Source organism: Thamnophis elegans, chromosome 1, assembly GCF_009769535.1.
Source record: "Thamnophis elegans isolate rThaEle1 chromosome 1, rThaEle1.pri, whole genome shotgun sequence".
Lineage (NCBI taxonomy): Eukaryota > Metazoa > Chordata > Lepidosauria > Squamata > Colubridae > Thamnophis > Thamnophis elegans.
The window spans coordinates 94779376-94807369 of record NC_045541.1 but is presented as its reverse complement, the minus strand read 5'-3'; the positions used below and the strand labels follow the sequence as shown (position 1 = coordinate 94807369).

At 37.3% G+C, this 27994-nt stretch overlaps 1 protein-coding gene across 1 annotated transcript in view; it reads right to left on the bottom strand.

Annotated features, from left to right (window-relative positions):
- Positions 1-23741, bottom strand: part of SLC5A12 (solute carrier family 5 member 12) — a 28079-nt gene extending 4338 nt beyond the window's left edge. Inside the window, exons 1-10 of the mRNA XM_032226266.1 lie at positions 23117-23741; positions 17762-17827; positions 13110-13161; positions 12410-12477; positions 10823-10977; positions 7809-7949; positions 6593-6722; positions 4977-5065; positions 2546-2658; positions 903-970 (exon numbers count right to left, since the gene is read on the bottom strand). Of these exons, the coding sequence (XP_032082157.1) occupies positions 903-970; positions 2546-2658; positions 4977-5065; positions 6593-6722; positions 7809-7949; positions 10823-10977; positions 12410-12477; positions 13110-13161; positions 17762-17827; positions 23117-23473 (1239 nt within the window). The 5' untranslated portion in view covers positions 23474-23741. The remainder of the gene's footprint in view (positions 1-902; positions 971-2545; positions 2659-4976; positions 5066-6592; positions 6723-7808; positions 7950-10822; positions 10978-12409; positions 12478-13109; positions 13162-17761; positions 17828-23116) is intronic.
- Positions 23742-27994: the final 4253 nt, after the last annotated feature.

Here is a 27994-nt window from a genome sequence, read left to right as displayed (position 1 = left end):
CCACTATGCTCTCCTATTTAGCCACATTTTCTAAGCCGCATGCATGCATCCAAGCTGCACATGTAAGCAAAGCGCATGTGTGGAAGGCGTGCATGCTCACATTTTCGGTGCACAGTGAACTGGTAGTAAACTTATGTGAAACCCACCTCTCTACATGGGCATACATTGAAAAAAAATGTTTAGAAAATTCATTTCTATAATGCTATCCAACTCAAACTACCTCATCTACAATAAAAAAAGAGATGTATGTATATCTTCAACAAGGTATGTATTTTCCAACATGTATTGCTTATTCAAATCCATTTTAAGCAGTCTTTTTATTTATTTATTAAACTCATACGAAGAGGCAACTAATCATCCTTTATTTAAATACCAGCCCTAAGAACTTGCTTGTGAAGACACTCAAATGTGTGCATAAATATGTAAAATTATCACAACCATAATTTCTGGTTTCTTAGGTTCATCCAGGAGATTTCTGTGGTATATGTGACATGGTACACATGGTAAAGCAGGAGGCTCTAGCATACTTTCATGATTTAGGATTCATGAATGCAAATGAAATACAATTTAATCCTGCATATACATTGCCTATATTTTTAAATGCCTTATTTATTCTCAAGGATAAAAGAGATAACAAATTTAATCAAAAAGAAAAGTTGTTTCAATTAAATAGGTTCCATGATTACTCTTCCTGATAATAATGCGTAGGGAAAGCAACTGATGACATATGAATATGAATGGGTTTAATAGCACATAAGCAGTCTATGAATTTAATCTGAGCAGAGTTTTCTAGACTTTTAAAACCATCTGTCACACTTTCTCACTATGGAAGTTGAAACTTCCTTATTCAGGGAGGATGATACAAATTCAAGGTCATACCAAAAATTTAGTTATGTAGTTACCTGCACAACACCACCCATGAGTGATGCAGCTACAGCCATTGTAGTACACAACCCTCCAAATAGTACGCCTAGAGAAAAGGAAACAGTTTTCATTATATATTCAAACATATTTTCATCAGATTGTTGACAACCTGTGGATGGGTTCCAAAATTTCCTCCTATCAAAAGAACATTTCCTGAGATTTACTCTATATGGGACTTTTCAGAAAGCAGAAAGTTTGTGATGGAATATTTGCCCATTCTTCCCTTCTCCTTTAACCTCCATAATTGCCTGAAGCTTTCACAGAAGCTTTTCATAGAAAATAACTAGTTAAAGGGAGATGAGAAAATCAGTTGAAATCAGTTTCACGTTTGCTCCTTTAGCAGAAATTCCCAAGAGATTTTCAACCTATTATTCCTAACTGCATTATGCAATATGATGCTGACACCTTCATTTTGGCACTTGCTTTAAAATAATATTTTTCCCTTTGATGTTGCTATTTTGAAGACACTGAAAGAAAGAACTTCAAATTTCAATGACTCATGGATAGAAGCCAGTGTAATTAACAACGAAAGCATCTTTTTAATGGCTTACTTTGCAGGAAAAAGTTACAACAGTTATCTACCATATTTTTCATTTAAAATCATGTTCGTAGGTCATGATAGTAAATGTCAATAAGCGAAGCTTTCATTCTATTATGATGCCACAGAATGACATTTCCATGATCTCTTTGAGCATAAATATTTAAGTCACAGTCTATCAAAGTAATCCAATCTCTTACTTGACTATTCATATGTATTGATGACTCTGCTTTTAGCTGCTAGGTTGTATCTTTGTTTGAATCCATTGTCTTTCAAGGATGGTCAATAGATTAAAAATTTATGCCTTAATCAATGTGTACAGATTATAAGGAAGCACTAACTTCCTTTAAGATAGTTAATATCAGAGGTGGGTTGCAGGAGGTATGCCCCAGTACAGGTGTACCAGTGCCTTCCTGGAGCACCAGGTACCGTTCTGGTATGGTGCTCCGGAGGGCCTGGCCGCCTTACCTGTCTTTAAACTCTTTGGCGCTTCCACGCATGGCACATACCATGCCTGCACGATGCTCCACTGAGCAGCTAGAGTATCACGGAGGCTCACAGAGGTGTCGCTGTATGGTAAGACGCATGCATGTGCTGCGCACGTTCATGTGGAGGACGTCAGGCCCCATTGCAATTGTACCGATTGCAACGGGATCCAGAACCCACCACTGGTTAATATGCAGTGTTTTTGAGCCTACAGCTCAGAAAAAGATGGAACACATTAAGTTAACTCAATGATGATTCTATTAATCCTCCCTTGATTTTTTTTATAAAACTATAGTTTATATGCAGCTGATTAGGAACCCAACATCTCTGGATATACTGCTCCAAAATTATTGCTGATAATTTGAGATGATAAACATCTCAAAAGGGAGCAAATCATCAATAATAATCATACCTTTCTTTGCATACACTGATAAGAGAAACTGTGTGTAATTTATGGCACAGCCCTTGTGATATTGTATTAAGGACTTTTGAAAAGTGGCAAATTTAAACATATCAGTTTTAAAGACATTTTCATTTTGAACAATAGATTAAAAAATATTTTATTTAAAGTTAAGAAAAGGTCATATTTTCACCTACATAAGCCTTTGCTGGTCCAAGTGCTTGCACGATTAGACAGTTTTGGAAAAAAGTTCTTGACAAAATCTTCAAATGTTACTGTTGCCAGAGCATTTATACTTGCAGCCACAGTGCTATAAAAATAAGCATGTACAAGATCAGAACTACAGATTAGTCCTTAAACTGTGACTTGTCCTGGGACAAGTAATACTAAATTATTTCCACCCATCTACCAAATAGCCCAGTATTGCAAAACAAGTAAAAAGTAAAAGAAGAAATAATATGAGGCAAATCAAATAAAAGAAAGAAGGATTTGAACAAACTGCCTGTTCTATATTGCTAATACTGCCACCATCACTCTGTATGGTAAGATAGCTGAATCTTCTGTTCCACAAATAATAATAATTATTATTATAATGTCGCTAACATTCAAGATGTCTTTATATAATATACTAAACCTGGATTAAAGCATAATTGCTTGTTCTTATAACATGTTATGCCTAAACAAATAGGTCACGTGGTTGCTTGGTTCATAACCTACTAAAATAGTGGGATTCCTACAACTTCCATTCCATTTTAGCTTAGATTAGCATGTTGTTGTGTGAATTTAGACTTTGCCCAATAGAGCCAGATTAGAAATTGTGAAACTGGGAAAAAGTACACTTTATGTGAGGGCAAGAATTTATCTAGCTGCATTCCCTGAACAGAGATTACTTATGGGCTTCAGACATTATTACACTATGGTTTGCTGTAATCCTAACTTCTTCTTCATATGATTCCCTAAATTAAAATTAAATAAGCATCATTGATTAATACAGTGAATGAATACATTTAAACTTTGTGAATACATGTTGCAGCTTATCTTATTTTGAGACAAAGTTTACTAGTATCCTCATAGGTAAGGATTATGATATTTTTACTATTTCTTTTATTTTTTATTAATTTTGTATTAGTTTATAAAATATAAAATACAAAGAAAAATAAAATAATGAGAAAGTAAATGAGGAAAGGGGAAAGGAAAAAGTGTAGGGTCGAGAGGAAAAACAGACAAGCTTTGACTTCCTATTCTTTCTAGTGAAGTAGAATAAGGTTACAACATACAGCCTTGACTTTTACTTTTACATAGTAATATATACAAGCCATTTCTACAACAACAAACCTATCTAATCAACAAAGTCAAAGTTTCATTTTTTTCCACCTCAAGCACAAAGTCCAGAAGTAATTTCCAAGCAGAAACAAAGTTAGCTGCGTTCTTTCCTTTAATTAAAGTGGTCAGTTTAGACATCTCTGCTAACTCCATCAGCTTTTGCAGTCAGTCATCCCTTATGGGAATTAAAGTATCTGGTCATTTTTGTGCATAGAGCATTCTTGTTGCTGGATATTTTTTTACTATTTCTGCATCTCACATTGCTTTTCCATGGCTCTCTTTTCTTCCTTCAGGGAGGACCTGGCATATATGACTTCTCTTGCAATAAACATGGAAATATTTTACATTAGCACAGTTATCCCTTTTTTATATAAACAGAAGTTGTGCTTCCATTACTTGAATGGTTAAACTCTTCATACAGTAACTGATTATGTGATCATGCAATGACATTAATGCTACAGTGTCAAAAGAGTTTTCATACATGAAAATGTTGTGCAAGGAGGTATAATTTGTTTCTCTTGTTTGTTTCTTTTGAATTGGTGTTGATTCCTAGCAACTTCTTGGCAACATTTTTGGAAATGGTTGCCATTGTTTCTTTCCTAACACTGAGGGTGAATGATCCAAGATCACTCAGTTGGCTTTGTGCCTAAAGGAAGAACTCATGGTCTCACCAAGCTGGGTCTCATGACGGTGTGAATAAAGTTTACTAAGATCTCTGATAGTTTTACGGAGGATACTTAAATAGTTACCTTCAAGGAAAAATGGAAGCATTGAGATAGTCATTACATTTTATCTATTTTAGTTTTCCTTCCAGCTTCTTTCCCAAAAATCTCTTTCTTTTTTGCCTCCCCCCAATCCTACAAATGCAACATCTTCCAAGGAACAAGGAATTGATGGAATAACTAATTTTTCTATTACAAATGGGACATTATTCTATTCCTAAGAATAAGCAGCCTTTGCCTCAAATCGCCTGTACTCATCCTGGCCTTCTGATTTTCTGATTTTTTAAAGAATAATTAATGCTAATACTCTAATGTATGGCACATACATTATCGAATGCATGTAGCACGCACACACACACATAATCTAACAGCACATAGATGATACCATGTTTTTAAAATAAATTTAGAAAGAGAAGATAATCTGTCTGTCAAGTTCCCTGCAGGCTTTGCACTGAGAAAGGCAAAGAGTGGGCAGCATTTCATTGTAGGAAGAGGAAAGGAAGGACACAAGGCAGCTTTTCAAGAACTTCATTCCCTTCCACTTGGTTTGACACACCTCCATTAAATCCAGCATAGGACAGACCTTAGTGTTCCACTGAATGCACATGCAACAAATAGGCCTGGAAGTCCAGGAGCCGATGAAAATATTATCATCACAAAATATGGCATTAACTGGAGAGAGAAAAAAGGAGAGAAGAAGATTAGGAACACTCTTGCTATACAGAGCAACCTTAATGCAAATATAAACTGATCTCTTGAACTCCACAAATCTCAGGGTAAAGAGCACCATCATGTGCACAAAGGAAGACACCTCTGTGCTTCATTTTCCAGTGAAATAAATGAAGCTAAGGGGCAGAGGGCCTTTGTTCCTGTAACATGGTGAGTGTAGGGTCTAGATTTCAAGAGGGAATGGACACATTGGACAGCCTGTATGGTGGCTGATTCGTCAAGAAGAAATATGACCTATAAAGTGATAATTCCCCCATACCAATTCTATCTTAGGTACCAATGCAAGATCAAAGTGATGGGGATATGATAGTGGAGAGAGGAATACCTACATGCTGAAAGATCAATCTTCACCACTTCCTGGCAATGGAGATCCCATCCTGAGAAAATTGCTACCAGGTGTAGATAAATTGTCTACAGATAAACTGTCTTCCTTCTCTTTAATTTGCCCACCACTCTTTGCGGTAGATTAAAAAAATGCTAGGACATCAACCAGAAGAGGTATAACCAGAATTTGGGGTTTATCATATCCTCCCCAATTTTTGAATTTTTATAAAGAAAAACATTATACTTGGGGAAAAAAGCTTTAAAAAGAAGATAAGATATAGTCATATAGCCGTTATAATCATTTTTCCCTGATGGGCATTCTGGCACACATTAAAAATGAAATTCTGTTGCCTGTTTTTAAAAGTGTACACATATATAACACACATATAGATATTCTATACACATACATAGGTATATTCCTACACCCTAACAAATAAATACATATAAATATTAATCACTGTCTATCAACACTCTCCAAGAAATAAGGTCAACTTAGTAGGGTTTCAAGCCACAAAGAATATTATTGCCCATTGACTTTCCATTGTCCTTCTTCACTAAGCTAAATGGACTAATTATCTAACTCATATAGTCTTTTATGCTCTTCTGCTGTTAGACCAGAGCTTTTAGACTCTGCCCACATCCTGGAATTCGACCCTGGTGGGACTCAATATTGATTCAGCCTTCCATCCTTCTGAGTTGGGTAAAATGAGGACCCAGATTGTTGGGGGCAATATGCTGACATTGCAAACTACACAGAGAGTGCTGTAAAGTACTATGGGGTAGTATATAAGTAAGAACAATTGCTTGTAGTAGCTATTAATGTGCTTTCTTGCTGGTTCTACTTATTTATTAATCATATTTATATGATTGTCCATCTCACAATAAAACTATGCAGCATATAAAAATATATGCACTAATTATTTTGTTATTGTTCCTCTTCCTTTTTAATTGCTGCACATGGAACATAGATCTCAACAGGAGTATTTTGCAAATGTCCCCATGTCAAGTCCTCCATTTGCACATCATTAAAAATGTTGCAGAAATACTCAAATAATCCTGCACTACTGAGTTTAGCACAGCTGCATTTAAAGAACAATTCCAATCACAGAACACTTCTCTGTTTACAATTTTAAATAATTTATTTACCTGATCTGGTGCTGAAATGAAATCTGCAGTCCAAGGATCACAGCTCATAAAAAAGGAATACATCACCAATCCACAGAGAACTGCACACACCAGGATGGCCCATAATCCCACCAAATTAAGGTAAAGTGCACTGAGAAGAAAAAAGATGAATTAGAAATCATTCAATAAATAAAAAATCATGTCTTTTTATTTTTAAAAAAAGTGTCCTGAAAATTCTTAATTCTATCTCAGAGTATGATAGCCACATTAGTTTTTGACAAGACGTTTCTTACCACAGTTAAAAGAAGCAAAGATGTAACCCTTTCTCTGTGTACCACAATAAAAGAAGTCCACAATTTGCCCCTTCGTACATAATCCCAGTAGTTTGAGATGCTCTTTTCATAATGCATTTACTTCCTGCGACTCTTTCAGTGCCCAAGAGAGTTTTTTTGAAATGTACTATTAACTTTCCCTGTCCCTGACATACATGAATGTGATTTGTGTGGAAAACAACTTGGAAAGTGATAACCCTTCACTCTGTTGTGTATTTAGATGGAAGTGGAATTTCACATTTAATATTTGAAATCCTATCTGTGTGGCTAGATACTCTGTTAAGATTGTTCATTTGTTTTCTAGTACTAATAAATGACATCAGTCTCAAAGGATGCTGGGCAACATACAAGAGCAATAAAAAGAGTAATAAATAAATAAATAATATAATCACAAAAAGCAACAATCAATACTGGTAAGAGAGTTAATTTGGTCTAGGGTGTTAGGCACCATGTAGAAAGCAGTCAGTCATTCTCTCTCAACCTGACCCACCTCACAGGGTTGTTGTGAGGAAAATAGGAGGAGGAAAATGTGATGAATATGAGTTGTTTGTAAAAAATAATAAAGATATGATACAAATAAATAATAAAACCAAACAAATCACAAAAAAGCAATGATAAATCCCCAATAAGCCCAATAAAGGCAACCACAGTCAAAATTAGATTTAAATAATAGTTAAGGTTGTAAGGCAGAAGTCAGGAATGGAAGCTTTTTATCTCTCTCATGCTGCAAAAACCTCACAAGACTAGGGAATTTTCTTCTAGCCTTCTCCCAATGGCCAGTTACTGTATCCCAAGTACTATTCATAAGATAGTTCATTAAAAAAGTTATTAATAGACTTTTCAAAATTAAAAATAATTATATTCTAATTTTAAATTACATTAACTTTGAAAGCTACAGTACTTACAGTTTGGCATGCTTTTCTGTTTTACATGAAATGCATCTTTGTATTGTGGACTGATTAACCCCATAAATTCCCAGCCAAGTAAATGTTCCTCCTACTGAGATTGTCCAAAATGTATGTCTTCTCAGCGGGTCAAAATCAAAGCTACATAAATAAAACATGAAAACTATTAATTGCCCATTGTTTAAGTAGCAGACTAATAAATTAAAACTAATTTACTTCTACCCGAATTAAGAAACTTCAAGGCAGGAATCCAGTAAACAGCTAAATAAATGCACAGATCTGGAAGGAATAGCAATAGCATGTAGACTTAGATTCTACTCCACAGTGCTTTTCAGCACTCTCTAAGATTCAGGTTCGAATCCCAGAAGCATATAGCTAGCTGATGAGCTAAATAGCTTAAAATAGATCTATATTAGTCTTCCTTTATTTCTTCATTGGTAAATATAAAATTCAATACAAAATGGTCGTCGCAAAAGCAACTGTTTGCAAAGGATCCTGGATTGGGGCTGAAAGGCAAAATCAGAAGCAGTATGTTCCATCCCATTTTTGTGTAAACCAGATTACCCTGATAGACCTGTCTCACCGCAAATAAACACTCACTCTCTGAGTGGTTTACAATGTCAGCATATTGCCCTCAACAATCTTGTTTTACTGATCTCAGAAGAAAAGAAAGCTAAGTCAACCTCAAGACTTTGTCAGAATCAAACCCTTGGAAGTGGACAGAGTTAGCCAGCAATACTGTATTCAAATCACTGTGCCACTGGGGTGGAATTGGCTATTTGGTGCGTCTTATAATTTGAAATCCATGTTAAAAATAAGCATTCAGGTTGCATAAGTAAGAGATGTATATTGAAATCAGGACTCCATCTTGAAAAAGGCAACATGTACAATTCTTATTCAATCTGATCTCATAAATCAGCTCAGATTAACCAGACCCAATCTTGTTTAGCATTCTACACAAAATTGGCTGGATGCTAAATTGGGCACCTTTGAGCAAAGAAAAATGGTGATGCACAAATAATGGATTTCACCAAGAAGAAGGTAAGAAGTTCAATGCTGGAATTGCCTAGGTGGTCATCTGGTCCAGAGCCTTATTCCTAAGACCTGCCAATGGACCCCTAAGGAAATTAAAGCAGAACAGGAGAGCAAGAGAAGATGATACTTGATTGTTCACTCACTTCTAAACCCATTAGACAAAATTAGTGGAACAGTTGATTGAAATCTGTATTTTCTTCCATTTCCTCCCTTTTAAGAGTTATGTTTTTAAGCTATATTCCTGGGACAAGGGAATAGCAAACTGCTTGCATATCACTGGTGTGAAAACTAGATAAATGTGTTCATAAAGAAATCGGGATTCAAAGCCTATTTGAAAGGCACTTTACTTTCTAAATGATTTTACTTCAACAATTACATTTGTAAGTGTATTTTTTTAATCTTTACTGTTTGGGTGGCACTGCACTATGATATTTTTTCTCCAATCCATTTTTCTGTTTCACTATTATTTCCCCCAAATTTTATCTGCTCCCGCACACACCAAAACATTTCATTCTGTGCTGCTCTGCCATTTCATGTTTCTGTAAACCCGATTGTGCTTTTATTCCCTTATCATTGTTCTTGCTCTTTTTTTTATTATAAAAGCAACTTTTATAGAAACATATTTTGCAGTTCTCACTGAGCTACCATTCAGTTTGTAGAGCAATTCTCTGCTTTTTGAATTGCCAGTTCTTTTGCATGGGCTTTGATTTTTATGTTTTTTACCCCTTTGCTTCATTTTCCCTGTAAAGTACACCATAGTTGTTCTACTTGACATCCAATTTGATTGTATTCTGGTCATCAAATCACTGCTGACTCTTTCTGGAACTATACCCTGTTTTAAATTGCTTGATGACTATATTTTATCCCTTCAGTCTCAGGTTTGCCTGAGATCCTTCACATTTAATATACCAGATTTCAAGAAATTTTATTTTAATACCTTTCGAGGGTGGTGGAGGAATGATGATGGCTTCCTCACATTGGAGACCAATGGTATAATACCTATGAAACCATAACATGTTTTAGGGTCCAGATGTACTAAACCAGGATCTTCATTTTTAAGGCACTAATCGTATTTCTTAGTATTCCAAATAACATGAGAAATAACTCAAATCTGAAAATAGCAAGGATAAATTTATTTTGGGATGCCTAGATCAAAAAGTAGATACTTTAATTTATCTGGTATAATTATTGTTTTAAAGATTTTGAGAAATATCATTTCGAGTTTGATATACTCCCACTATATACTTGATAATGTGTATTACTGACACATGTATTAACTGAACATATGGCCTTATGTTTTAGAAGTTTCTAAAATACCTAGAATTCTAGTGTTTTAAGCTAGATGTTGTGCTTAAATGAAAACAGTAATGCAATTCTTTAAAGTTAAACTGTGAAATGATATTAATATGTAATATATTTGGTCTGTGAAGGAAGAATAGAAATTACCATTTTTGGAAAATCAGCAGAAAATATTACTTTGGGTTTACTGAATCCCACACAGGGGTCTAGAGTTTTTAAAACAAGGTGAGAACTTTTGATTGTCTTTGTTGGTGATGTAACTCCTTGGAAGGGTTTTTAACTCCTATGATTTGGATCCATTCTGTTATAGTTTGGATTTAGTTTCAAATTAATATATAGTTTAATTTAATTTTGAAAGAAATAAGAGGCATTCTCCAATTCTTAGTTATTCTACTTGCAGTATGAGCCAAAGAGTTTCATTCCTCCATCATGCGTACTAAGCCTGTAGAATTGGGGGGTGGGGGTGGCTAACATTTTATCTTCTCCTTGACTTTACCATTCTTGGAAAATTTCTACCATTTTCAGGGTATATCAAATCAAAGGTTTAAAATACACTCCCATACATAGATATTGCTACAAAGTTAAAAATTATTATCTTTCATTTTTGACATGAAACCCCAAAAAACTATAAACCTATCATTATAAACACCAAATCAGATCATGAGAAGCCTTGTACTTACTCAAAGATATTGAGACGAGATCCATTTTGAGCAGTTTCCCAAACGTTTCCAATACCTCCAGTCTTAAAAGTTCCTTGAATTAAAACTGTCAGGAACCCAACCAGCATAACAATCAGTTGAAAGGCATCTGTCCAGACAACAGCTTTCAACCCTCCCTAAATCAAAGAAAAAGATAATATTGTATTTATCTTGATTTTGAGTTGCACCAATTCAGTTTAAAACTCTAATTCCAGCAAGGTTTTATTATGTTGAATACTGATTAGTTCCTTTCTTTCTACCCACAGCCAATTGTTAGTGCATCATAGGACAGAATTCACATACAAGATACTTTCTCTTCAGTGATAATTCACAATAATCACATGCTTTAGAATAGACTATGAACAGAGGTGGTATTCAGCAGGTTCTGACCAGTTCTGGAGAACCAGTAGTAGAAATTTTGAGTAGTTCAAGAACCAGTAAATGCCACCTGTGACTGGCGCCTCCCTCATCTATTCTGTCTCCTGAGTCCCAGCTGATTCGGAGAAAATGGGGATTTTGCAGTGACCTTCCCCTGCCAAGCCTACCAATCCATGTCACACCCACACAACCAGTAGTAAAAAAAAAATGAATCCCATCACTGACTATGAGTGATCCAAGAATATGGGCCACTCATAGTCTACCAATGAATTTCCACTCATTGGTAAGCCTTCCCTTCAATCCTACATAGGCTTTTCAGCCATTTCCCTAAGTAAATGGTTGAAAACTGAATAAAGGAAAAGGAATATAGGCTTAAAACTGAATAAAGGACAGGATAGTTGATGCATGATTATTTTAAGTCTGAGCACAGCTCCCAATATTTATTTATTAATCCCAATTAGGGATCACTTGTCTCCAATAGTTTCTGTCCATCTAGCATGTTCCAGTAGAGTAGGTATACTCCAGGTCTCCCCTATGAAATGACATCATTTTTAAAAAATTAAGGAAGTATGACTTTTTCGTTGTACCTCCAACCTTCTGGAAACAGCAATCACCCAGAGGTGAGGACAGTGCCCTCTTTCTGTGGGTTTTAGGAAGTTCTTAAAATTTGCTTTTGGGCGCTGCCTTTTTTTTCTCTTTTTTTGCATGGCTGCCTATGGATATATTGTATGGCAGCCTATAGAATTTAGGCTTTATCTGTTTTTATGGATTTGGGAGGAGGTATATGCTCTCCAGAATTCAGCAGAGTTAGGGAGCCATGATAAATGTAATTGATAAATAAAATAGGGTTTTAGATCATTTGGAGAAATAGTGTGCAAGGAGGTAACATAAAATAAGATATGGTTGCAAGTTATATACTCACTTTCACTCTATCGTGTATTTAAATAATTGGGGAAAAATACCTCTATTGAAAGCACATTTAACTGAACAAAAGTATGGTTTAGGTGAATATTTTGAAACAAATCATACATTTGAGACTATAAAACGTTTGATTTTTGTAGAAAAAAATACTGAAGTTTCCAAGTTCATCTTAATATTTGTGGTCAACTGTAAAACCTCATTAGAACATAATGCCAGTTATTTAACCATTCCTCTAAAAACACTTATAGTTGAACTACAGCAGAAACATACCAGTGTACAGTAGAAGGTGCAAACGATTCCTGTTGCAAATACTGAGCCCCAAAGATTAAATCCGGTCACTGGAAAATCAAAGAGAGTGCAATGAGATATACTTCAGGTTACTTAAAAAAATCAAATTAACTATAGTTGTTTATTTGTAAATATACAATAGTATGAGAGAAAGAACTGTTACTTAATCTGTTGCCATCATTTTCTTTTATGTGCTGCAGAACTAAAGTTCGTTTCCACTTTTTATAGTCATTTGTTTTCGTTTGCACAGGTGGTAAATTCAGTTTGCCAAAATACATGGGCCAAATCTCAAGAGAAAGAAGAAGAATGCCTATCATTCCCCCCCAAAAAACTATCATTTGCAGGAAACACCAGATCAATAAGTGAGAAACCTCAGCTTTATCCTGTTTCACATTACGTAAGACATTAAAGTAACGGGCTGGAAGGACAGAAAATGTCAAAGTACAGAAGAAAGTCTTAATCTATTATCTTAAACTGGGCCCTTTGCCCAGAACTTGAGAAAACTATTCAGAATCTATCTTCTCTAGTTACTTTTTAGCAAAAGGGGAGGGGAGGGGTAACATACATATATCAGACTGAATAAAAGGAAAAGCAAGGGGGAAGGGGGTTTCCAGATAGGCAGATAACAGAAAAAAATTTCCCTTTTCTCCTGTCCTTTTCAAGTCAACAACAAAGCACTTACCTTGATTGAGAGCCAAAGCTGGAGCATAAACTACCACTCCTGTGTAAAGGATCTATAAAGAGTAGAAAAAACTATTAGTAAGTATTTCAAAGGGAATATTCATAGGGAGCAAAATCAAAAGAAGAAGGAGATTCATCTGGGATCATATTCCAAGGTTTTGACTGGAAAGTGGCTGGCACCTAGAGACAGGCTCACACACAAATGGAAATATATTATTTATGAACAATATTCATTCATTCCTCTACATTGTCTGCCTCATTTCCCCCCATTTTACAATGCCTTCAACATCTGTGTGACCATGTCCATCTTTTAGGTTGAAAATACTAACAGCAGTTCTAGCTACTACTAGCAGGAAAAATACCCATGATTCTTGTCCTAAATACCGTATTTTCACCCATATAACCCGCGGGTTATATGCGTTTTTACATGCACAGCGCCCCCCTGCGGGGTATAAAAGTGGGCGGGGTATACGTAAAATATTTTACACAGATTAACTAAAGGGAGAGCTTGGGACCACCACTTTCCTCGCGGCAGTGGGCTGGCTCGGCGGCTCGGGCTCCTTTTCTCCCTTTTCCTGCTTGGCTTTCGGGACGCCTTCGTGAAAACCCCACCCCTGGCTATGGGCGAAGCGACCAGGAAGAAGCAGGAGGTGAGAGGAAGCCCGGATTCTGCAGCCCCTCGCTTTCTCTGGGCTTGGAAGTCCGGCAGGAAGGGAAAACGGCTGTGGCTCCGTTTTCACACACACACACCCCTCCCTTCTTCTGCTTTGCTCTGTGAAAGGGCTTCACTGCCGAAGCATTTTGGTTTAAAAAAAAAAACACCGTCCCTTTCTCTCAACGATTCCCTCGTTGCGTGGCGTCTCCCAGATAAAATGCACCACTTGGGTTGGCCCTGTTAACTGGAGAGAAAGGGACGGTGTTTTTTTTTTTAAACCAAAATGCTTCGGCAGTGAAGCCCTTTCACAGAGCAAAGCAGAAGAAGGGAGGGGTGTGTGTGTGTGAAAACGGAGCCACAGCCGCGCCGCCATCCTCCCCTTCCCTTCCTGCCAGACTTCCAAGCCCAGAGAAAGCGAGGGGCTGCAGAATCCGGGCTTCCTCTCACCTCCTGCTTCTTCCTGGTCGCTTCGCCCATAGCCAGGGGTGGGGTTTTCACGAAGGCATCCCGAAACCCAAGCATTTTTTTTTCCTATTGAATTTCAAGATCTCTCCCTTGAGTTGAGTTCCTCCAACCCCTCCCCAGCTCGCCCAGGCTTTCTCCTCCGATTGGTTTTAATGGGTAGGTCCGAAATAGCGCTAATGTAATGTTTGCCGATGGCTTACTCATTGCGGGTTATATAAGTGGGCGGGGTATACGGGAAACATTTTACACGATCTTGAAAATCTGCAGGTTATTCGCGTGGGCGGGTTATTTGCGTGGGCGGGTTATATGGGTGAAAATGGTAATGTAGATTGATTTCTAGATTGTAACATAGATATGTTACATATTTCAGACTAGGCTTCAAAAAAAGAACTGAAAATGGATAAAATTCATAGAATATTATTGAACCACTTGTGGTCTATTTTAACCCATATGATTCAGTGGTGGGTTCTAGCTGACATTACTGCAGGTTCGCTCATGGGTACATGTGGGCATACATGGTTGCGTTGTATGCGCGCTGTGCACGCATCCTCAGTTTGATACAAATCTTTTGTGCATGCGCAGAACTCAAAAACAAGATGGCAATGGTGACTGAGTCAACCAGGAAACCAGTTCAGAGGCATGGCCAGCCTGGGTCGCTGTTGGTTCTGTGACCCAGGCTGGCATAACACTACTGGTTTGGCCAAACCGGTAGGAAACCACTTCTGATATGATTGCTTTGAAAAATCTGCACAAAAATACCTCGTACATGAGCTCTGACCTCTAGAAGTGATGGGCCTCAAGTTCCCCCAGTTCCCATTTCAATTTGGCCTTCCTATAATTTCATTAACTGAAGATGCCAGAAATGTTGGAATGTACAATGTTAATCATAATAATTAAATGTATTTAATTGATACATTTGAATCTATACTGTGGTTTATTCAGAAGATTACACAGCTTTAACTGAAATTTATTCTGTGGTAAGGCTGTAATGTTTAAAGTTAGAAGTTTGGGGAACTCTTTGAACTTTTCTCAACGTATTATGATGTCTTATTTTAATCAGAGGTAATTTTGTATGCATGTGTGAATGATCCTAATCTGAAGCAAATCCAAAGAATAAACCAATCAGCCTAACATCAGTACCTGGAAAGAAACTAGAAAAGACTAAAAAAAATCTGCAAACATCTAGAAACATAAAGTTATAACTAGAAGTCACCATGTGTTATTAAAAACAGATCATGCTTTAATAAAGTGACTAAATTAGAAGGCCAGTGAAATGCCATGGACATAGTTTATTTAGAGTTCAGTAAGGCATTTGACAAAGTATACCACAACCTAGCTCTTAGTAAGCTAGAAAAATATGAGATAGACAGCATCCCTACCAGATGGATTTGTAACTGGCTGACAAACCATACTCAGCAAGTAGTTCTTAATGGTACCACATCTATATGGAAGAAAGTAAACAGTGGGGTATCACAAGATTTTATCTTAGGCCCTGTAGTCTTCAATATCTTCATAAATGATTTAAATGAGGGAATAGAAGAACTTATCAAATTTGCAGATGACATTAAGCTAATAGGAATAGCCAGCACCCTGGAATGCAAGCTCAGAATCCAAAAAGATCTTGACAGACTTGAACAATCCAACCAAATGAAATTTAATGTGGAGAAAAGCAAGGGTTTATACTTAGATAAGAAAAAACAAAGGTACAAGTACAGATTATTAGGCAAAACCTGGCTCAAAAACGGTAATTGTGAGAGGAACTTTGGAGTCCTAGTGGACAACCGTTTTTTGCAGTTCTATAGAATGACATAAAATTGCAAATTAAACCATTTCTAAAAGGTGCCAATCTACTGCTGATGCTTTTTTAAATATGTGGAATTAATTTAGAGAGTGGAATTCGTCTGGGAACAAACATTCCCCTAAGTAAGCAGATGCATGAAGTTGCCATCAAGAAAAGCCAATTAACCTTATAGTGCTTACAAAGCAATCTCAAACAGCAACAGAGCTCGTCTTTCCATTGGCTATTTGTGATCCACACAACACTGTTTCCTGAAAATGATTTCTTGGTATATGGTTGCCTAAGATGTTGGAGGAAGGATTTTCTCTTTATCATCTGCAAAGTACAAATAAAGATGTTCCTTAACTCCTCTGAAGCAAATCGCATTTAAAGAAAATTTACCTACCGTACCTCTGGCATTCCCTAGAAGTAAGACTGGCTTATTATTAGAAACATGAAAACCGAAATCTCACAGTTATTAAACATTCCACATTCTGAATAAAGTTATATGGATGACTTCACAAGTTCTGTGAATGCATCAATTAAAAATAGTACAGATTCTCTCTGAAATGGCCAATCAGATTGCACTGCATCCCTGGAGCATGGTAGTATGTGGTACAAACTAGTTCAAGCAAACCATCGATGACTCCTAAAGCCCTGACATGAATCTGTTCTATAATCTTCTGTATAGTGTATAGATTACACTATTTACTATATTCTAAAGTACAACATAAATGGTAGCTAAAATGTTTGCAGCAGGGATTAATCTGGACAAACGTGCATCTTTTTACAGTCCCACAATCTATGTTGAAACCTGTTCTACATTTCTCTTGAATGCAGAATGTTATGCAGTCCAGAAAGAGTCTAGATCAGGAGTGACCTCGGTGGTGGATGAGGGTGGCCTATGGGGTGGGTGTGGCTGACTGGGTGAGCACAGCAACTGCTCAAACTGCTGGCATGTTTCCTCTTTGCATTGGGTAGATTGGGCCAAAGCCATGCTGGCCCAATGTTTCCACTTCGGATTGGATAGACCGGGTGGAAGCGAAATGAGCTGCCCCTTACATTTTACAGTACAGCCCTGTGGGTCTATCCAATCACATCAAGGGCTGGATCTGACCTTGTGTTTGATACCCGTGGTCTAGATTCATTGTAAATGTTAGTTAATTTTAAAAAAGGAAAGGGATCCCTACGGATTTTACTCCGCTAGTCATTGCCAACTATAGGGAGCAGTGCTCATTTCTGTTTCAAGGCCATTCAGTCAGTGTTGCCGAAAGAAATTTCCATGGTCATGTGGCCAGCATGACATAAGGGAGTGCTGTTACCTTCCTGCCAAAGTGGTACTTATTTATCTAATCGCACTTGCATGCTTTTGAACTGCTAGGTGGGGATGAACGTGAGCAAGAATGGGAGTCATTATTCCAGCTGACAAGCACAGCATCTTTACACTGAGTCATCACGCTGCCCCTATTAATGTTAGTTAATGGGGGTGATAAAAATCTAGAAAGATTATACTCTTCCATCTTTAAATGTCGAATTTGATGCTATGACAAATCAATGTGCTCTAGATTCTTCTATGTCCAGAATTTTATCACTCTTTAATTTTCAAAACACTACATATATAGACATCCTCTATCATATTCACTGTGTTGTAGGAGAAAATGAAACTGATTTTGAACAAAAGATCTATCTATTCTTTGGACTAGTGCCAAAATATTTTAAAATCACATTTTTCATGCAAATGAAGAAAATGTCTTACCGTTGCAGTATGTAAATCAGGGTTGCTGGCCATGCGAACAGGCGTGTTAAATCTTAACTCCAGGTACTAGGGGAAGGGATGGGTATAGTAAATAAAAATATCTGTTGCTTTATCACCCCCTGCATTACATTTTATTCAAGAAATAGTTCCAGTAATGACTGTGAAATGATCTTCCCATAGACAATACCAGCAATTGTTTGTGTATATATGTGTGTATGTGTATATGCATAATTTTTGCTTGCTTGTTTGTTTTATAAAGTTATGTAGTGTATATTGGAGGTGGTGACCCTTTGAAAGATGTATGCAATGAAATTTCATTTTAATGTATGCTGATTAGTGTACATTTAAAATGACAATAAGTTATTCTAAGTCGAATTGGAAGTTCAATTGGTATAGGTGGTCCTTGATTTAGTGAGACAGTTGCCCCAATTTATTATCTTTCTTGCCACAGTTGTTAAGTGAATCACTGCAGTAGTTAAGAGTTACACGGTTGTTAAGTGAATCTGGTTTCCCCATGGACTTTGCTTGTCAGAAGGTCGCAAAGGTGATCACATGACCCCAGGACACTGCAACAGTCATAAATATGAGTCAAGCGTCTGAATTTTGGTCAAGTGACCATGGGGGTGCTGCAGTGGTCATAAGTATGAAAAATGGTCATAAGTCACTTTTCCAACGCCATTGTAACTTCAAACAGTCACTAAATGAACTGTTGTAAGTTGAGGACTACCTGTAACTTGTCCTACATCCTGGAATGAAGACATGGCATTGATAGGGCCCATAACTTTATTTTACTTGCAGCAATGGTCAGCAACATTACACACACGGGTTCAAGAATGGACTCCAGGAAGCTCTCCAGAAATGTCAAGCATTTATAAGATAACTTAAATCTCACAGAAGTCTTCATCTTTCAATATTAAAACTTGGATCTGTGTGGATATCTGACTAAATTGTTCAATGGATTACAAACTACACCTACAACCAAAAAGTGTTGTCAACATTACAGAAACCTGTAGAGTGTTCTATAATTACATTTCAAAAACCCAGAGTGTATTTTCTCATCCTGAAATATTTCAGTTCTTTTGGCAAGTCAGACACTATAATTTTACATCTTCGGGGGGAGGAGCCTGCCGCCGTCGGGAGCTCAACGAAGCTCCTGTCAGGATTCTGGTTCGTATATCTTATAAGATCTATAGATATCTCCCCTTTCTGGCAGAAAGGGGCAGGGAGAAGGTCAGTCGTTAGGATCTCTTTGTAATTCATAGCCTTTTTTTGCTGTGAATGGAGAAGAGGTTCAACATTAGCTGAGCCTTTACTCCGGCCAGTTTCCGCGCTGCCTTTTTTGCAGCCCTAGGCAGATTGCCCCCCCCCCCCCAGGACAAAGCTAAGCTATTTAAAAGTCAATCCGGGCGGGGACCATTCCTGAGGAATTTCTTCTATTACTATCTAAAATACCAGCTTCAATTTCGCAAAAGGCTCCCTTTCTTTTTTAGCTGCGTCACAAGATGGCGATCTCGTAGCTTTTGTGTTTGATGTGACGTACTTAGTCAGCCCTACCCTCCTGAAGGCTTCTCCGTACTAATTGCTAAAAGATTAACTGAGGGGAGCAGAGACTTTGATTTTTGGCTCGCTTGATTGCTTGTCTTTTATTTTTACTCTGGAATGGCTCCCAAATCTAAACAGAAGCGCTTCCTTAATAACATATCTCCAAAAACTGCTATGAAGCCGCTACCCTTGCCTCCTACACCCTCCACGGGAGATTTGTTAACACAAGAATTTCTTCTCAAAACGCTTAATGATTTCAGACAGGAATTAATCAACTGATATCGGATTTATATGATCAATTTGATGCTAAAATTGCTCAGGCAAAGAAGGATATGATCGGAGTAATGACAGTCATGACAGATTATATTGCTGAAACGGAGGACAAATTGGAACTTTTGGAAGAAACTAATCTTAATTTGATATCCAAAATTCAAACGTTACAACAGGAAATTGAAAATGCTCAAAAACAACTTGTCATGATAAATTATAATAAGACTGCCTTTGCCATAAGAGTTAGAGGATTGCGTGAAAACCAACAGGAGAATTTGAAACAGATCTTCTTTGAGGCTTTCAGCCACTTGGTGGGAAGTCCGGGATTTAACTTTGATTGGCAGATTCAAAGAATTTACCGCCAGAATTCGTGGGTAGCAAAACAGCGACAGCTTCCGAGGGACATAATTATATACTTTACCACAAGGGAATCCAGAAATGAGATAATACAGAGGCTTTACAGCAAGAGGTTGAGAATTGATGGACAGGACTTGATTGTTTTTAAAGAGTTACCATCTCAAATATTAAGAACAAGGATAGAGTACGCTTTCTTAACCGAAGAACTCAGAAATTCTCAGATTCCATACAAATGGGAAGTCCCAGCTGGTATTACAGTTACATTTGGCAACCAAAAACACCGCATTAATTCTGTCTGTGAAGCCCGAGAATTTTACTACGAGACCCTGAAGGCGGGACTTCCTGATTCATCCGGACCTGGAGAGAGACAAGGAGAAGGAGAAGACAAACAGCGAGACACGTGGCTACAAGGCGGAGGGTGCTGCTTTCCTCTTCCGGAAGGGCAGAAGACTAAAGAATAAAGACTTAGCGATGTTCTTAAAGCTTTATGATTTCCGTCTGGGATAAAATGGAAAAGTTGTATATCGATGATGAGACATGGAGACTGAAAGAAGCGTTGCTGATTGTGGACACATATTGTATATAAGATTTGTCTGAACTCTAACTCAAATTGCGCATGAATTATTTTCCTAGGCGAGGAGAGCAGAGATTGCGATCTTTTTGAGTTGTGGTCTGGGACGAACGGAGTTGGGAGGCGCGTGGGAGAGGGAAGGGTAGCGAAAGCTTAATTAGACTACCTGGGGCTAGAATGCAAGCTGATGTTTGTTTGAGTTGCTATTTCAATATAAGGTCAAGAAAGATTGGTCGGAGAATCTTCAGGAAAGTGGAGTAAATATGGGAGGAGCAATGGATGCGGATAAATATATATGTGGATATGGATAAAGGCAGGGTGGAAGGTAAAAAAATTTACATGTGGAGGTGGGTAAGGATAGAAAGGGAGGTGTTGGAAATGAAAAATGAAAGAAGTACTTGAGTTTAATGGTTTTATAGAAAGGTTTGGATATTCGGATAAAAAAGAGATAAATTAAAGGTCTGAATAGATAGACAAAGCAATGAGACTTTTAGTTGGGGAATCCTAATTGATCAACTTACCTGGCTCTAATACAGTTTGAAACCCTGCAAGTAGTAAAATAACCGAAATTTGGAATGAGCTACATTGTTTAAGATTTACAGATAATGGGAAGCTGTGTTAACGTAGTGGGTTTATTGACCCTTCTTGTTTCTCCTTTCTTTTTGTGTGTGTGTGTGTGTTTTTTTATTTTGTATTTTTTACTATTCTCTTTTTTTTTTCCTTTGGCTTTACTTTTATTTTATTTTTTTAATTTTAAAGTTAGCTGGCCTTATTATACTCAAATGCTTGTTAAGAATTATGCCGGGTATGGGACCTGCGAAGCCGTAAGGGGGCTAGGGAGGGGGGATTATAGGGGGGAGGGGGGAGGGTGGAATTACAGTTTCAATTCTTAGAACAATAAGAATTCACTTGTATACTGCGGCTCGTTTTTCTTTTTTCTTTTTTTCTTTTTCTCTTTTAAAACAAACTGAAATGTATGGATACACCAAAGCGAGGAGAAGAGGGAAAGAGGAGGGAGAAGTAAAGAGGGAGTGAGAGGGAATGTAAGGAGGGTGAGATGGAGGAGGGGGAGATGTCTGAGGGGGAAGGGAAGTAGAAGAGGGGAATGCTGGAGGGGTGAAATGAAAGTTGGAGGGGGAGAAGAGAGGGTGTATGGGGAATGAAGTGTCATGTTGGGTTTTTTTTTTCTCTTTTTTTTTTTTTACGCACAGTATATAAGTGATTGTATAAAATGAAAATGAAAATGAAATAAATAAAATGTATTATAAAAAAAATAAAAATAAAGAAACATTACAGAAACCTGTAGAGTGTTCTATAATTACATTTCAAAACCCAGAGTGTATTTTCTCATCCTGAAATATTTCAGTTCTTTTGGCAAGTCAGACACTATAATTTTACATCTCTATATGAAGGTTGAGTGGTTCCATTTATGTGATAATTGGATTCTTAATGGTTTCTAATGGGAGGTTAGTTAAGTAATCCTTTATTAAGTATTCCCCTATTAAATTATTAATCAAACAATTAAATTGTGAATGTAACATTAGGAGAAAATCCATTGTCCCAGAAACAGCCTGTCTTGTTACTGAGATGGGATACTATAATCTATAAATTACTATTTGCTACAGTTTCCTTGAATTTAGTTCATATACATATTCTGGACAAGTTTAATTTTTTTCTCCATTTCATTATTCTGACTTTTTAATATGCAAATTATTCAGTTAGTTGGAATCAGACATTCTTTGAATGTATGTAATGAATAAAATACCACAATGATGGGAAATGTGAGAAGAAAAATGGATTTTTAAACATTGATTTTTATCTGTCTGTCTAACTTCCCTGGACATTCATTCCTCTCTCTCTCTCTCTCTCTCCTCTCTCCTCTCTCTCTCTCTCTCTCTCTCTCTCTCTCTCTCTCTCTCCCTCCCTCCCTCCCTCCCTCCCTCCCTCCCTCCCTCCCTCTCCCTCTCCTTCTCCCCCTCTCTCTCCCCCTCCCTCTCTCTTTCTCTCCCCTTCCCTCCCTTCCTTTCTCCCTCCCTCTCCCTCCTCTCCCTCACTACATTCACACTAAGATGAGACAAGTGATTGTATGAAACAGAATCCTTATTTAATATTGAACTATGGAAGAACAGGTGTTTGTCAGCATATCATACACCTCTTCTTTTCTATTTCAAAAAATTAATTATTTCATGTTACTGAAGATATTTGACAATGTTCTAACAGTTTTAATGAGAATTATTCTCTATCTTTGCAATCTACAGATAATTGTAGGAAATAATACATTTGTAAAAGTTGATCATAATGGTCTCTTTCAGTGAATAGTCTGTCCTTTAGAAACAAAAGCATGCCTGCTATTATCTAATTTATATACAAATTCATTGTAGATTTGTAGATTTTAACTCATTTTCTGTCTCCATATTAATGTAGGTTCCTCTGCATCTTGCTGCCTTTTAGATATATTGTGATTGCTCTTCCCAAAAGGCAAGTTTGCAGAAGAGACGATATCATGTCAGGTGTCTCTTGTCTCAACAAAGATAATGCCAAAATGTCTTAGATGGCCAAATGGAATGTGGTCCAGGATCTGGAACAAGACTCACTTTCTAGAAAAGGGAACTTACCTCATAAGTGCTTGTGATCCCAGATCTGTAGAAAACAGGTAGAAAAAGTTCTGAGGTAGAAATGATGACAAAAGTATATGCTATGGCAAACAGAAGGAAAGAGGCTCCATGGCGATAGACCTCAGCTGGGGTTCCCAGCACAGTGACAGCTGACATGAAACTCGCAGTGAGGGACAGAGCCACTGGTCCACAGGTCATCTGCCTACCACCAACCAAGAAATCCCCAGAGCTTGCTTTTTTCCGCTCCTTAATTGCAAAAAAGATCCCAATGCCAGAAGAGACCAGAAAAAGGGCAGCAAAGACCAAATAGTCCCAAACGACAAAACTTTCCACCACTGGTGGGATGAACTTGCCCATGGTGGTAATTGGCTGGCTTCTTGTCAGTTTGAGCAATTCTTTTGACTGTTTAAAGAAAGACTTCCCAAAGGGAGAACAAATCTACAGTGCCATGAGTTTAGCAATTCGATTTTCCAAAAGGCAAATATAATCCAGGGTCCAATTGATATTAACTTCAGACTTCACTCCAAAGTCATGGTGCAGAGATGGTTAAAAAAAACAATTGCTTTTCATATAATGTCCTTCCTGGTCAAAGAAAAAGTCAAGGCTTTTGCTAATAAAGATTGAAAAAAGGAAAGACCCAAGAGTTCACACCCTTTTTATCTGAGAAACTTTATTAAGGTTAAACATTACTTTAGCACATTGAGTAACTGCATTGGATTGGTCAGCCTGTTATACAATGAACATTTAAGGGGGGGGGGGGGGGGAAACCATGCTGGAACTGACCAAAGGCCTAGGATGTCCAGTACTATATTCCTGCAGCACTTGGCCAAATATCTATGAGAAATATATCAGCCAGAGATGTATGAATTAGCCTCCCCCTATAGATGCTCTTCAACAATTATGATAAAAAGCCTCTGATATTGAAACTCATATATAAGAAAATGAATTGCCAAAAAAATCTAAATCTGGTTGAGTCAAAAGTTAACAAATTAATGGTCTGTGATAAGTTTAGAAGCTTTGAAACTGTAGAGATTGTTGGGCATGATCACTTGTGGAAGATCCAGATAAACCAGTTGAAATCCTCTGGGAAATTTTTCTATTGACAAAAAGATACTCAGGCTTAGTTGCTCTCAATGCTGACAGAAATGCATATAACTTTTTTTTATATCTTAGGATCAAAACACACTACGTATAACAACTCATAAGATCCAAAAGGCTATCTGTCCCTCTCTTGATCTTAAGAAAAATTAAATTTTGGAACTAAGATTTAGAATACAGAATTGATAGAAGGATAATTCTATCCTCAGTTCTCTGCTTCCAAATATATTGTCCTATACTTTCTTATCCTGCCTTTATGTTCCATGACAATGTCAAAATATTTGCCAAATTTCCTACTACACTTGTCACCTGATTTAATTTGTATACTTAATTTAGATGTAGCCTCCTAAAGTTGCATAGTGGTTATAGACCTTTGGATTGGAATTCTAAGCATTTGGCTCAAGCGTCCACTTGATCAGGCAGTAGTTGGATAACTAGATCCCTGTAAGTCAGCTACTTTTTCCTTGCCCAATAAATTTATATAGTAGATAGAATATAAGGTAGAACATAGGATAAATGCCAGGACAGGATAATAGGATAAAATAGCCAAATCAAGCTTAATTGTTACTGAAGTATACATCTTCCTATAAACTAAACAAGTCAACCTGCTCAAGTAGAGCAGGGATGTCAAATTCAGTTTCATTGCTGAATGAAGTTTCATTCAGTGTTTGATTGCTGAACGAAAGTTGTGTTTTATTATTTTTCTTTGTTCACATTTTGTTTTGTTTTTTGATACTGCACCCCCCTCCCTTGTGATTGTAAGCCGCCCTGAGTCCCCTCAGGGAAAAGGGCGGCCTATAAATTTTAATAAATGAAAAAAAAATGAAAAAAATGAAATCATTGAGGAATGCATCAAGTGAGCCAAGGTGGCGCAGTGGTTAAATGCAGCACTGCAGGCTACTTCAGCTGACTGCAGTTCAGCAGTTCGGCGGTTCAAATCTCACCGGCTCAAGGTTGACTCAGCCTTCCAGCCTTCCGAGGTGGGTGAAATGAGGACCCGGATTGTTGTTGGGGGCAATATGCTTACTCTGTAAACCGCTTAGAGAGGGCTGAAAGCCCTATGAAGCGGTATATAAGTCTAACTGCTATTACTATTGCTATCAGAGTTGTGTTTGACCTCTGTGGGGCGGGGTGTGTAGCTAGGGAGGCATGGCCAACTCAATATCCATATCCTGTAGCCCTCTGCCAGCAAAAATGGAGCTCAGAGCGCATCCCTCCTGAGTTCATTTTTGACTGCAATGACCTGCTGCAGCTTTCTGCCAACAAAAATGGAGCTCGGGGCGCCGAGCTCCATTTTTGCTGGCAGAGGTTCAGCATGCCACTCCTTTAATGTTTCCAGGGCGGCCCCGCAGGCCAGATCTAAGCACACCATGGCCCAATTTGGCCTGTGGGCCTTGAGTTTGACATCCCTGCGATAGAGGGTTTCCATGATTGAATTTTACATGCCTCTGACCAAAGAAAGAGCTGGGTTTTGCATTTCGTCCTTTGACGTGCTATTTTTCTCTATTGATGGCATCTTTTCTCATTTAGTTATTTGCAAGCACAGGAGGTTTCATCTGTAGTTTGAACAGTACAAAGGGCATTTACCATCTGATTAAGTATGAAAATGAAACTGATAACATTTGCATCTTTCTATCTAATTCATGTTCTGCTGCAATCATTGTCATTTTAGGAAACCATCCCGACTTTGATGTTGCGGTTTCATAGTTCATTAGAAATCAGAAGCATATGTTTTGTACATGTCAAGGTAATAAATAGATTTATTCTGGAAAGTAGACAAAATATAGCAGACATGGAAGGGTAAAAAGAAGACTATACAATTCAAGTTGGTTTAAAGCCCTACATGGCCTGGGACCAGGTTATTTGAGGGACCACTTTTCCCTGATCCCATCCACTCCTCCCACCAAGTTTCATAGAATAGGTAAATTATAGCTTCCAACAAAAACAGCTAAATTTATTAGCTCCTATACAACAGGCTTTTTCTGCTGTACTACCTGTATTAAGAAATCTTCTCTTCCCCCCACCCCCAGAAATAAGATTGGCCTCATTACTACCAAGCTTCTGACCGTCTGTCAAGACCTGGTTATACCAGTAAATATGGGGACCCCAGGAGAAGGGGAACTTGTGAAGTGGTTCCCTTATTATTAACATTCTTCCATGTAGTTATTCCCTTTTCCCATTTTAGTTTTGCTTTGTATGTTTTTTATTATTTTAATAATTATTATGTAATGGTTTAAACTAATAGTTGCCTTACTTATTTACTGTTTTTTGCATGTCTAGAGTCACTTCTTTATAAATTTGATAAATAAACAAAGCAACCTAGGTTACTCTAGGGATTGAATTTTACAAATCAGCATACGGTTAGATTTTATTGTTCTGTGTTCTTGTTTGCACCAGTAGCTGTTGACTTACATTTTAATTTCAGGCATTTTCCAGCTAATCTGTCATAAATCAGTAAGAGTAGCCAAACAAAATTTACCTTCCACTATTAATATTAAACCTGAAAAATGGGATTAACAGCTCGCCCATGGATCTGACAATAATAATGTCACAACATTACATCAAGGGAAATCTTCAAGTTAAATACCAACTGAGGCGCCTGAGTAAATATTAACCTCATAATCCATAATGACAAATTTGTTCTTGGATGATAAACAAGTTCACAATACAGCTAACCAACTAATTAAGAGTATCATTTATAGCTTTTCATATCTATTAAGAATTTTTTTCTACAGTATGAAATGTTGAAAGAATGATTTACTTCTTCAAAACATGTATCAGCTTGGAAAAACATCGTTTTCAGCAATAGCAAATGTAGTTGGAGCTAAATTGGGATCATGGCAACTGAAAATGCATAAATATACTTTGAATATTTGAAAGTGTTTATTAACAAAATACCAGCCCAATATAGTAATCATAGGGTGTTAAATTTTAAGAAAACAAAAACAGATAGAGAGGAATGGGATTGCCTGCAGAAGGGTGTGACTGGCTGCCTGGCTGGCAGATGCCCTTAAACATGTCTCACTTACACTTCTACTCTTACAGATATACAGTATACAAGTACATCACATCTCATAATAGGTATATAATTTACAAACATGCAAATATATGTATATTTTGTCCTGAATTCTAAAATTTAGCCAGAATGTAGAAGGACAGATATAAGACATGTGAAAAACATTCCTGCTTTCATTTAATGTTTACTGGACTAAAGAACAACACATAGGAAATGTAAGTGATATCATTGGTGCAGTACATTCTTTTAATCATAACAGCCACAAATATGAATATCATTTGATAGATGGTAATAATAATTTGTTACATTTATATTCCTCCTCTCTTCTGTGAATGGAAGGTAGCTAAAATGTCATATGTCCCCATAGAAAGCACCTCATAAAAAGCCCTAGAGCACAGTGGTTAGAATGCAGTTTTGCAGGCTAATTCTGCCCATATCCTGGAGTTCAATCCTGACAGAGGTCCAGGTTGACTCAGACTTCCATCCTTCAGAGGTCAGCAAAATGAGGGCCTAAATTATTGTGGGCAATATGCTGACATTGAAAACTGCTCAGTGAGTACTGAACAGCACTATGAGGTGCTATATAAGTCTAAGGGCTAATGGTATAAGGTAAGTTGGGCTAAGATACCCATTGACCTTACACATATAAGGGTGGATTCGAATCAGGGTATCTCTCAGAATGTCTGTACTGGGTCAAGAATGGCAAGATGGCCGATCAAACTTCATGATGCTGGTCCTGTTATTTTTGTACATGTATTGATGTT